A 12075-nucleotide genomic window follows, 5' to 3' on the forward strand; every position below is an offset into this window, starting at 1 on the left:
ATAGTTGGAGGGATTTTAGGCTGAGTAAAGCCCTGGAAGGATACATCTGGAGGACTGTCAGCCAGCAAATGATACCTACCAGTCAGTCATATATACAACTTAAAACTAAGATTACAGTAGGTGCAAAGCTTTGTTATATAAGTGATGAAAGGAAACCCTCTCCCTTGGCTTAAGAAGTCTTTAAATCTTTTTTCCCTTCTGTTTTTCATCATACCTGTCCACTGAAGATGTAATCCAGGATCTCTCTCATAACCATTACTGATATTCCTTCAAGTTCAATTTTATAAGTTGATCCATCGTCTTTTGGAGGATTATAGTTTAATTTTGTTCTAGGAAAGGGAGTAAAAAAAGTTGTTACGGAAGTACCTAAAAGTTAAAATACAGCAGTGAATTAATTTTTATGTACTAAATACACAAGATTATATATTTTGTCAATAAAGTTATTACCTTTTAAAAAGTCAATTTAACAACTTTAAATCTGTAAAACATTTATAAAACTTCCAATTTTTTATTTGTTAAACTTTTTTTGGTTTTAGAATTTCTATACTATATGTGATATAACACATAGAAAATCAGTTTCAAGTATGGAAGAACTATCTGGGTTCAAATTAAGACGGTCACTTTCTAGCAGGTTTAACAAAGCCACTGTTCACATGTATTAGGTTTGAAACATCTTGTATGTTGCAGTTCTTAAACCCCAATACAACTACCCAAATTTAAGAGCCATTAGCCTCTTAAACAGGCCATTCTTTGTATTTTAAAGGATCAAATGAGATGATAATTGTAAAGCATTTAGCATAGTACTTGGCACATAACAGATGCTATATAAAAACTTATTCCCTCTTTTTTTTTCTCCCACTTCCCCCCAAAGTTATACAATTTAGGTTGTCAAGGAAAAGACTGATGTAACGCCAGCATCCCTCTGACTATGTAGATACAAAGACACCTCCAGTTTGTAGGCACAGTCATCATCTTCAGCACTTACCTGCAAGCTTGTCATATAGTTATTAAGTTATTATGTGCCAGATACCTTGGCACACTTGGCACTTTTATTAAATGGGATGAGTTGACAGCTCTCAATAAAAAGAAGGAAATATTACTGAAGCATGGATAATCAAAGTCATTTATAATTAGCTTTAAAAGATATGGTACAATTTTTGGGAACAGATTGTCTTTTTAATAATATTTCAAACTCAGACCTATATATATATATACATATACATATATATACATATATATACATACATACATACATACACACACACACACACACACACACACACATATATATATCTATATAGATAGATAGATAGATATATAGATATATATTTTTGGGTGAGTCAATTGGGGTTAAGTGACTTGCCCAGAGTCACACAGCTAGTGAGTGTTATGTGTCTGAGGCAAAATCTGAACTCAGGTCCTCCTGACTTCAATCAGACCAATATTAAAAATTAGTCTATATCCCCTGGGAATATAACATCTGAATGAGAGGCAACCCAAATGTACGGCTGAATGAATTAAATCAGGAACTGACTACCCAGGAAAAAAAAATTTAATGGAAAGAATTATTTTAGAGTCACCAGTAGATGGTAAAAAAGGAATCATGGATAAAATGGTGGAAATGGATAATTCACAATTGTAAAATTTACCAATTTATGTCATAGTAAAACCTGTTACCTGAACTCTCAAGCAATTGGATACTCTAGAAATCGAAGCTTCTAATTAGCTAGGAGTTAAAGGTCTTAACTTTAAATTGTTTCTTTTTTTTTAAAAAACAACAACAGCTAGCATTTATATAATGCTTCGTGGTTGCAAAGTGCTTTACAATTATCTCATTTTATACTCACAAGATCCCTGTAAGATAGATGCTATTATTAATCCCATTTCACAGATGAAGAAGCAATTAGAAGTTAAGTGACTTGTTCAGGGTTGAACAGCTAGTTAAGTGTTTGAGGCTGGATTTGAACTCACATCTTTCTGACTCCAAGTTCAGCGCTCTACTACGCTACCTAGCTGCAAAATTTTAAAAAACAAACAACAAACCCTATATATTATACACTTCCTTCTATTAAATTATATTATGTTGTAAATGTAACATATGCTGCATGACAAGAGACTGTATCAGGTTGACCAACTGCCCCCTCCAATAAATTATGCCACTTGGCACACTTCGGCTTCATCTTTTCATACCATCCAGCTCTCTTGTCATTTACTAGTTGTTGTTGCCCACTCCCCAACAGGACCTCTATATCTTGGAATTTCAGAATTCATTCCCCACAGAGAAAGTAATTCTTTTATCTTCATCTTGATGCCCCCCAGTCTTCTTGATTGGTGATTAAATATAAATCATCCCACTAAATACAGCTAGCAGCAGATCATTCTTTAACTTCCCAGCAAATTTGTCCATTTCAATTCCTCTTGACCACCCCTCTGCCCTCAATAATTGTTTCTTATGGAATAGGTGTGTCAGTTGACCACCTTGAACATCAAGTCACCCTCCCAGTGACTCCCCAGACCCAAATCTCCCTTTCCTGGACACCACTCCCCTAAATTTAATTTGTACTTCCGTATTAAAATATCAGTTCTTTAAGGGCAGAGGCTGAATTTGTATTCGTAGCACTCAGCAGAATGCCAGGTACACAGTGAGGGCTTAATAAATGCTTAATCATATAACTGATATTGTGGAGCTTACTACATGTTTTGCTCAAGTACCTGTCAGTGCAGACACACACAAAAGTGTTCCCTAAGTCTATGACTTCAAAAGGCATAGTACTAAGGAAGAGGAAGCTCATTGAATAACTGTACTGAAAGAACTCTGATTAATGTTAAGTAGGATGGAAGTCTGCCATAGAACCTGTTCCTCTGTTATATAAATTTGGATGAAGATAAAAGGCATTTATCACATTTATAAATAATAATATTAAGAAAGAATTGAAGCTGGAAGACAGACTCTGAATTAAAAACTCCCCAACATATTAGAAAGATGTATGGACAGAATTCAAAACTAAAACTAAATTTAGTTAGGAAAAAAGGCATTTGGTTGGCCCTTAGGGCCAAAAATTAATTGTAATTGGATGGAACCTAGTTTAACACAAATTCACATGAAAAAGATCTTAGTTGACTATAAGTTCAATGTGTGCCAGTGTGACTGCAAAAATAAAAACAACAACAAAACAATCCTCTCTGGGATTTAAAGCTTAGCCTCTTTTATGGCAAGAAACAGGATCATAGAATAGTAAGTAGATTTAGAGGTAGAAAGGACTTCAGTGACCTAATCCAACTTTTTACTCTTATTGACAAGATAAAAACTGGGGCAGAGAGAAGTTAAATGACTGCCAATGTCCTATCACAGAAGGAAGGCCAATTAGACCATCAAGATTTCCCCTATACCTCATAAACCATGGCCTTCAATCGCATCATGGAATGCCTTGGTTGTATCCCTTCCCTGGCCCTGACAGGCAGGTGTCTCAGGTCTCCAGCTTCATATATATAAATCTCTATATATATATCTATATATCTCTATATATATAGAGAGATATATAAAATATATTATACAATAATATTATATTATGTAGTATATTATACTAATTATATATATAATTATATATATATATATATATTCCTAGACACACACACACCCTGTCCCTATCACCTACAAGTTCCGTTAAGCCCTCCCTTGTTCTATTGGTAAAAGAAAAATTGCAGTCAGAACCATACTGGCCAAAATGGACAGCAGTGTAGTACTGCTACCTTTAAAAGGCTAAAGCACTCATACTTCAACTTTAAAGGTCAGTGAATTCATTCATATGTGTACTCTTCTCACTGATTCAGATGGCAACCTCTTCTCCATGCCTTAGTAGACAGGTTTTATGGGGGGAAAATCACCATGGCCAAGCTTCTAATGAGGAACCTTTCTGAATTTAGTTAGGTTGAACCTTGATCTGACATCTAGACTGTACACAAAAGCCTTCTCATGGCCCCTCACATCCCCCCCCCTTTTTCTTTTAGTGACAACTTACGTGTTCTTGGGATTTATTAGGAGAGATATGGTACCTGGAAGGAAAGAGAAAAGAAGGGTACAATGCTATACTATGTCCTGGTTGGACCACATCTTTAATGTTGTGCTCACTTCTGGGTACCACATTTAGTCAGGTCACTTATACTGACAATAACCCTGGCCAAACTGGAGAGCATACAGAGAAAGGTGAAAGCATGGTGAGGGGGATTGTGTATTCTGACATATGAGGATTGGGTGAAGCAACTAGTCATATTCAGCCAAAAGAAGAGGAGTTAATAGGAGTACATAATAGCAATCTTCCAAGTGTTTGAAGGACTGTTATTGGAAAAGAGGAATTTTTTGCTTATCTCCAATGGACTTCAGAGAAATGTATGGTAGCGGCAAAAAAGCAGATGTTGAATGGATATAAGAAAACTTTCCAAGAAATAGAATTTATTTTTTTAAAGCATATTTTCACATTAGTCATGTTGCAAAGAAGAATTAGAACCAATGGAAGAAAGCACAAGAAAGAATAAACAAAAAAAAGAGAGCAAATAGTATGCTTCGATCTGCATTCAGACTCCATTGCTCTTTTTCTGGATGTGGATAGCACTTTGCATCATGAATCCTTTGGAGTTGTCTTAGATCCTTGCATTGCTGAGAAGAGTTAAGTCTATCAAAGCTGGTCATCGCACAATGTTGCTGTTATTGTGTACAATGTTCTCCTGGTTCTGCTCACTTCAGTCAGTATCAGTTCATGTAAGTCTTTCCAGGTTTTTCTGAAGTCTGCCTGCTCATCATTTCTTTTTTCTTTTTTTCAGGCAATTGGGGTTAAGTGACTTGCCCAGGGTCACACAGCTAATAAGTGTCAAGTGTTTGGTGTGAGGCTGGATTTGAACTCAGGTCCTCCTGACTTCAGGGTCGGTGCTCTATCCACTGTGCCACCTAGCTGCCCTTCTCATCATTTCTTATCGAACAATAATATTCCATTACATTCATATACCACAACTTGTTCAGCCATTCCCCAATTGATGGGCATCCGCTCAACTTCCAGCTCTTGGCCACCACAAAAAGAACTGCTATAAATATTTTTGTACATGTGGGTCCTTTTCCCATTTTTATGATCTCTTTTGGATATAGACCTAGAAGTAGTATTGCTGGGTCAAAGAGTGTGTATAGTTTTATAGACCTTTAGGCATAGTTTCAAATTGCTCTCCAGAAGGGTTGGATCAATTCACAACTCCATCAACAATGCATTAGTGTTCCAATTTTCCTACATCTTCTCCAACATTTATTATTTTCCTGTTTTGTCATGTTAGTCAATCTAATAGGTGTGATGTGGTACCTCAGAGTTGTTTTGATTTGCATTTCTCTAATAAAAAGTGATTTGAAGCATTTTTTCATATGACTATATACAGCTTTAATTTCTTCATCTGAAAACTGCTTGTTCATATCCTTTGACCATTTATCAATTGGGGAATTACTTGTATTCTTTTTTAAATAATTAATTTATTCTTAGTTTTCAACATTCACTTCCATAAGATTTTGGATTTTAAATTTTCTCCCCTTCCCTCCCCAAGATGGCATGCAATTTGATATAGGCTCCACTTATACAGTCATTATATATATTTTCACATTAGGAGTGACTTGTAATCTTACAAATTTGACTCAGTCCTCTATATATTTTAGAAAGAAGGCCTTTATCAGAGACACTGGCTGTAAAAATTGTTTCCCAGCTTTCTGCTTCACTTCTAATCTAGGTTGCATTGGCTTTGTTCATGCTAAAACCTTTCAATTTAATATAATCAAAATTATTCATTTTGCATTTCATAATGTTCTTTATCTCTTGTTTGGTCATAAATTCTTCCATTCTCCATAAATCTGACAGAAACTATTCCTTGTTCCCCTAATTTGCTTAGAGTATCATCCTTTATATCTAAATTGTGTATCCATTTTGACTTTATCTTGGTATATGGTGTAAGATGTTGATTTATGCCTAGTTTCTGCCATACTATTTTCCAGTTTTCCCAGTAGTTTTTGTTAAATATTGAGTTCTTATCCCAGAAGCTTGAGTCTTTGGGTTTATCAAACAGTAGATTACTATAGTCACTGATGACTGTCTTATTTTGGGGGGGGGGCTAGGCAATGGGGTTAAGTGACTTGCCCAGGGTCACACAGCTAGTAAGTGTTATGTGTCTGAGGCCGGATTTGAACTCAGGTCCTCCTGAATCCAGGGCTGGTGCTCTATCCACTGAGTCACCTAGCTGCCCCTGTGACTGTGTCTTATGTACCTAACCTATTCCACTGATCCACCACTCTGAAACAGAATTTCTTGAAAGTAGAATGGGTTGTTTCTGGAAGTAGTGGGATGTCCTCTTCCCCCCCTTCTTTTTTTAAATTGTGAGTTCCAAATTCTCTCCCTCTCTCCAGTCCCTTCCCTATCCACTGAGAAAGCAAGCAATTATACATGTGAAATCATTCAAAACATATCTCCATATTAGCCATGTTGCCAAAAAAAAACAGCAAGAAAAATTTAAAAGGTAAAAAAAAAAATCATACTTCCATTTGCACTCAGAGTTCATCAGTTGTCTTTCTGAAGGTAGACACCATTTTTCAGCATGAGTCCTTTCCAATTGTCTTGGATCATTGTATTGATCATAGAAGTTGTCTGTCACAGTTGATCATCATTACAATAGTGCTGTTACTACATACAATGATCTTCTGATTCCGCTCACTTCACTTTGCATCAGTTCACATAGGTCTTCCCAGGTTTTCCTGAACCTATCCCCCTCATTTCATAGAGCATAACAGTATTCTATCACAATCATACAGCACAACTTGTTTAGCCATTCTCCAACTGATGGGCATCCCCTCAATTTCCAATTCTTTGCCACCACAAAAAGAGTTGCTATAAGTATTTTTGTACATATAGATCCTATTCCTTTTCTTTGATATCTTTGGGATACTGTGAGGATTAAAATTGTCCAACCTACAATAAAAGAGAATGAGGCAGAGCTCTGAGCCAATGGCACTTTATTAAAAGGTCCATGGTCCCCTCATGATCTGAGACGCCCCCTTCCTTCCTATTTTTATAGGGCTAGAAATCTAGACATCCAAGAATGGCTACACCAAATACAGAATAATTCCATTAGTTCACATATGATACATAGGCTAAAATAAGCAAAACTATATCAGCAGGGCCACAGGTTGGGCAAAGCATGGGGCATCTCCATTAAGTAATCATAAGATGGTCACCTGCTCGTTAGACAAAAAGGAATGGTCCAGATGTACAAAAATAAATTGGAGGACTTTCCATGTAGTTGAGTCACCTCCATCACACTGGACTTGGTCACCGTGACAAGGAAAAACAAGGATGGAGGACCTCTAGTTAACTTCCAATGATTAAGCAAGTGAACTCAGAATCTGTAGCTCATAGCTCTGAGACCTAACATACAAAACTTATAATCACTGCCCCGATGGAATCATATCAAATTGATTGATACTGATTGGAATAGAGTAGAGGTCCAAATGAATTACTTCTCATTTTCTCTCTTTTCACCCTGTCCCTCTGCAAAAGTCTAATCACTCCCTCCCTTAACTTGCCCTTCCTTTTGTCATCTCCTCCACCCCTTTCTCTAATCCTCTTCCCCTACTACTTCCCTGTGGGGTAAGATAGATTCCTATACCCAACTCAGTGTGAGTATATGTATTTATATTTATGTCTGTGTGTATACATATATGTATGTGTAAGTATTATCTCCATCTTTGAAACAAATCTGATGAGAGGTGTAAGATGCTCCACTGCTGTCCCATTTTCTCCTCTGTTGTAAAAGCTCTTCCTTGCATGCCTCTTTTTACATGAGATGATTTTCCCCATTCTTTCTATCCCATCTCCCAGGGCATCCCTCTTTCTCAATCCTTCATTTTTTTTTGAGATCATCCAACATAATTGACCCACACCTGTACTCTGTGTCTATGTAGACACCTAACTATCCTAATAATGATAGTTCTTGGGAGTTAAGTGTATCATCTCCCTATACAGGAATGCAAACAGTTTAACCTTATTGAATCCCTTTTAATTTCTCTTTTGTGTTTACTTTTTTATGCTTCTCAAGTCCTGTGTTTAACTACCAAATTTTCTATTCAGCCCTAATCTTTTCATCAGGAATGCTTGAAAATCTATTTCATTAAACATCCATTTTTTTCCTCTGAAGGATTATACAGCCAGTTCTCACTTAACGTCAAGTAGACCATTCAGCAGACATCCTTATCCCCTCATGGGGCTGTGCATATGTACAAAAATACTTATAGCAGCTCTTTTTGTGGTGGCAAAGAATTGGAAATTGAGGGGATGCCCATCAGTTGGAGAATGGCTTATCCCCTCTAGCCAGAGCAGTTTCAATGTTTGGGGTCCCTGCAGCTGGAAAGGCCTTACTGCTTGAAGCAAAGAACTCCTGGTGCAGAGCTGTACTGGCAATGCTGGTGCCCCTGCCAGAAGCTGGAACCTGGGCCAGCATGGAGTCCTGCAGCCTGCTCAGGAGTCAAATTTAAGTAATGCAAATTTATGTAAATTGACAACTATTTTGTATTCAATTTTGCTGGGTAGGTTGTAATCCTAGCTCCTTTGCCTTTTGGAATATCATATTCTAAGTCCTGTGCTCCTTTAAGACAAAAACTGCTAAATTTTGTGTTGACTGTGGCTCCATAATATTTGAATTATTTCTTTCTAGATGCTTCAAATATTTTCTCCTTGACTTGAGAGTTATGGAATTTGGCTATAATATTCCTGAGAATTTTCATTTTGGGATCTCTTACAGGAGGTGATCAATAGAATCTTTCAACTTCTAGTTTAACCTCTGGTTTTAAGATGTGAGGGCAGAAATACAATGTTTGGACTTTTTTATTTTGATCAAGACTTTCAGGTAATCTAATAATTCTTAAATTATTTCTTCTGGATTTATTTTCCAGGTCATTTGCTCTTCTGATGAGACATATCACATTTTCTTCTATTTTGTCATTCTTTTGACTTTGCTTCATTGTTTCTCGATGTCTCATGGAGTCATTAGCTTCCAACCATCCAATTCTAATTTCTAAGGAATTATTTTCTTCAATGAATTTTTATATCCTTTCCCCCCATTTGGCTAATTCTGCTTTTTAAGGAGTTCTTTTCTTCAGTGAATTTTTCTAACTCCTTTTCCATTTGGCCAGCTTTTTAAGATGTTATTTTCTTCATTTTTTTGTGCCTCTTTCACCAATCTATTCATTGTCTTTTCATAATTTTCTTGAATCATTCTCACTTCTTTTCCCAATTTTTCCTCCCCTACTCTTACCTCTTTCTTTAACTTCTAGGAATTCTTGTTGGACTTGTGTTTAAACTGCATTTTTTCTTTTGAGGTTTTGCTTATAGCTTTTCACACTGTTTTCTTCTTCTGAATTTGTGTCTTGGTCTTACCTAACACCATAGTAATTTTTTAATACTCAAATTAATTTTTTGTTATTTGCTCATTTTTTCCAGCCTATTTCTTGGCTTTGAACTTCATGTTAAATTTGGGCTCTGTTCACCTGGATGTGGAAGGGCCCTGTCCCAAGCTTCAGCCTTTGTCATGCTGCTGTTTCAAGAGCAGTTCTGGGAATTTGCAAGTTTTCAGTGCTTCCTAGATGACGTGATACAGGTAGAGGTGTGGTCACTGTTCTCCTGGTCTGTGCTGTAGTTTTAATCCAGGAAGGGCTCTAGCTCCCTTGCAGTGCAAGTTCTAGTGCTACTCTTAGCTCTGCAACTGACCAAACCCCTTCTTCCTTGTGACTGACCACAAGTACTCCTCTCCACCTTGGAATTGCTACCCAGAACTGCATATAAGCAATACAATTGCCAAACACAGTCAGGTCCTGTGCCCAGTTCCAGAAAAGGGTCCCCTGGAAGCTCTTTCTGACCAGTTGTCCATTCCCCTTACCATCTCTGGCCTGAGAGCTCTGGACACTGATGCTACATGTCACAGTTGCCTCCATGGTCCACAGTGGGTGTTGCTGCTCTGCTGCCTCTCCTCTGGGCTGGTCCCCACCCCGGTGTAACAGATTTCTCTTGCCAACATCAGTTGTCTTATTCTGGAAAATTGTCTGACTCTGATCTTTGTTGGCTCTACCATTCCAGAATTCGGAGGTGTATTTTAAAGTTGATTGGAAGGAGATGTTGGGAGAACTTGGCTGCGTTGTTGCCTCTACTCTATCTTGGCTTCCCCCCTCCCCCACTTCTTTCTTTCTCTCTCTCTCTCTCTCTCTCTTTTTTTTGGCGAGGCAATCGGGGTTAAGTGACATGCCCAGGGTCACACAGCTAGTGATTATCATGTTTCTGAGGCTGGGATTGAACTCAGGTCCTCCTGACTCCTGGGCCAGTACTCTCTCTACTGTGCCACCCAGCTGCCCCTCCCCATTTCTTTTAGAGAAGCAACATGATAACAGTAAGAACACTGAACCAGAAAATCAGAAAACCTGGGTTTTCCCAAATATGCCACTAATTCTGTGACCTCAGGCAAGTGAATTTCTTCATGTGCAAAATGAGACTGAGTTACAAAACCTAAAGTCCCTTCTGGTTATAAAAATTCTATTTCCCTTCTAAAACAGCTTCTGAAAATGCAGCACTTGTAATAACAGAAGTATAATTTCAGAGACACAGCCTTAAGTAGACCTAGATCATAAACTCCAAACAAAAAATTACCTGGGATCTGCAAATATTCATGTGCAGATTATGAAGTACATCTTCTCTTGCTACTTGTATACTTTTTGGTTGCTCATTACCAACTATATGTGAGGGTGAGGAACTTCAACAACTAAAAGACTTAGGGATTAACTAAATTTTATATCCATATTGTTTTAGTTTTCTATGATCACATTATACATACATCACACTATATAAAGCCAGCTGGGCAGCATAATGGATAAAGCACTAGACCTGAGGTCAGAAAGACTCTAGTTTGAATACAGCTTCAAATGTACATTAACTGTGTAACCCTGGACAAGTCACTCAACTTGTCTGCCACAGTTTCCTTTATCTGTAAAATGGGAATGATAAAAGCACCTACCTTACAGAATTACTATAAGGATAAAATGAGACACTTTGCTGAAAGTGCTATAGAAATGCTAACTACTATACTCCAAAACTTCAGAGGATCCTTGGTCCTTCTACCAGTATCAACAGCTTTACCATGCTTCTCATTCTGTGTTGATTCTTGTCCATAATCCTCCATATATCTTCCTTTGAGCATAATAATGATAGCTAGCATTTACAGAGTGCTTTATGGTCTGCAAAGTACTTTACAAATATCATCATATTTTATCCTCACAACCACCCTATAATATAAATGTTATTATTCTCTCCATTTTATAGATGAGGAAAATAAGGCAGACAGAAGTTAAGTGACCTGCCCAAAGTCACACGACTAGTTGTCTGAGATAGGCTTTGACCTCAGATCTTCTTTATTTCAAGTCTAGGGCTCAATTCACTGTGTGCCACTGAACTGCTTCATAGTCTAATCAATTCATTGAAGACCTACCTTCCTGCAGGTCTTCTAACATTTTGTGGATATAAGTGAAGCACTTGAACTGTCTGACTGTTCTTCCTTAGTTGTGACACTTGCCTGCTCTTTTAATTAAGCTCATTTCCATTTTAAATTATGCTTTGTGAATAGCCATTTTCCAATATAGCCCTCTCGGTGGAATCCTTCCTTGAAATTACATAAAACAGTACCTAGTACTATAACTAGACATGTCAGGATTTGCAGCATTCTGTACCTGTAGTTTCTTACTCTACACCAAGAAAAAGGAAATGTGTTTCAACCTAGTCTCTAGACCCCAGAATAAATTAATCTGAGTTCTGCTGTCTTTTAATATTATGTTAATTTATATTATGGCTGTCACTACATACCTATTTTTTTTTCCTGGTGTTGCTTTCTTCATTCAGTATCACTTCATATAAAAATTTCCAAGTTTATCTGAATTTCTGCTGTTTATGGCACAAACATATTCCACTACATTCATATCACAATTTATTGTATCCATCACTGGATAACCATTTTGTTTTCCAT

The 12075-nt window shown here is 37.2% G+C and overlaps 1 protein-coding gene across 1 annotated transcript in view; it reads right to left on the minus strand.

Annotated features, from left to right (window-relative positions):
• Positions 1-12075, minus strand: part of GAN (gigaxonin) — a 69120-nt gene that overhangs the window by 26712 nt on the left and 30333 nt on the right. The window contains exon 2 of the mRNA XM_027850468.1: positions 215-329. Coding sequence (XP_027706269.1) covers positions 215-329 — 115 coding nt within the window. The remainder of the gene's footprint in view (positions 1-214; positions 330-12075) is intronic.

The sequence above is a fragment of the Vombatus ursinus genome, unplaced genomic scaffold (genome assembly GCF_900497805.2).
Source record: "Vombatus ursinus unplaced genomic scaffold, bare-nosed wombat genome assembly UNPS02009062.1, whole genome shotgun sequence".
Classification (NCBI taxonomy): Eukaryota; Metazoa; Chordata; class Mammalia; order Diprotodontia; family Vombatidae; genus Vombatus; species Vombatus ursinus.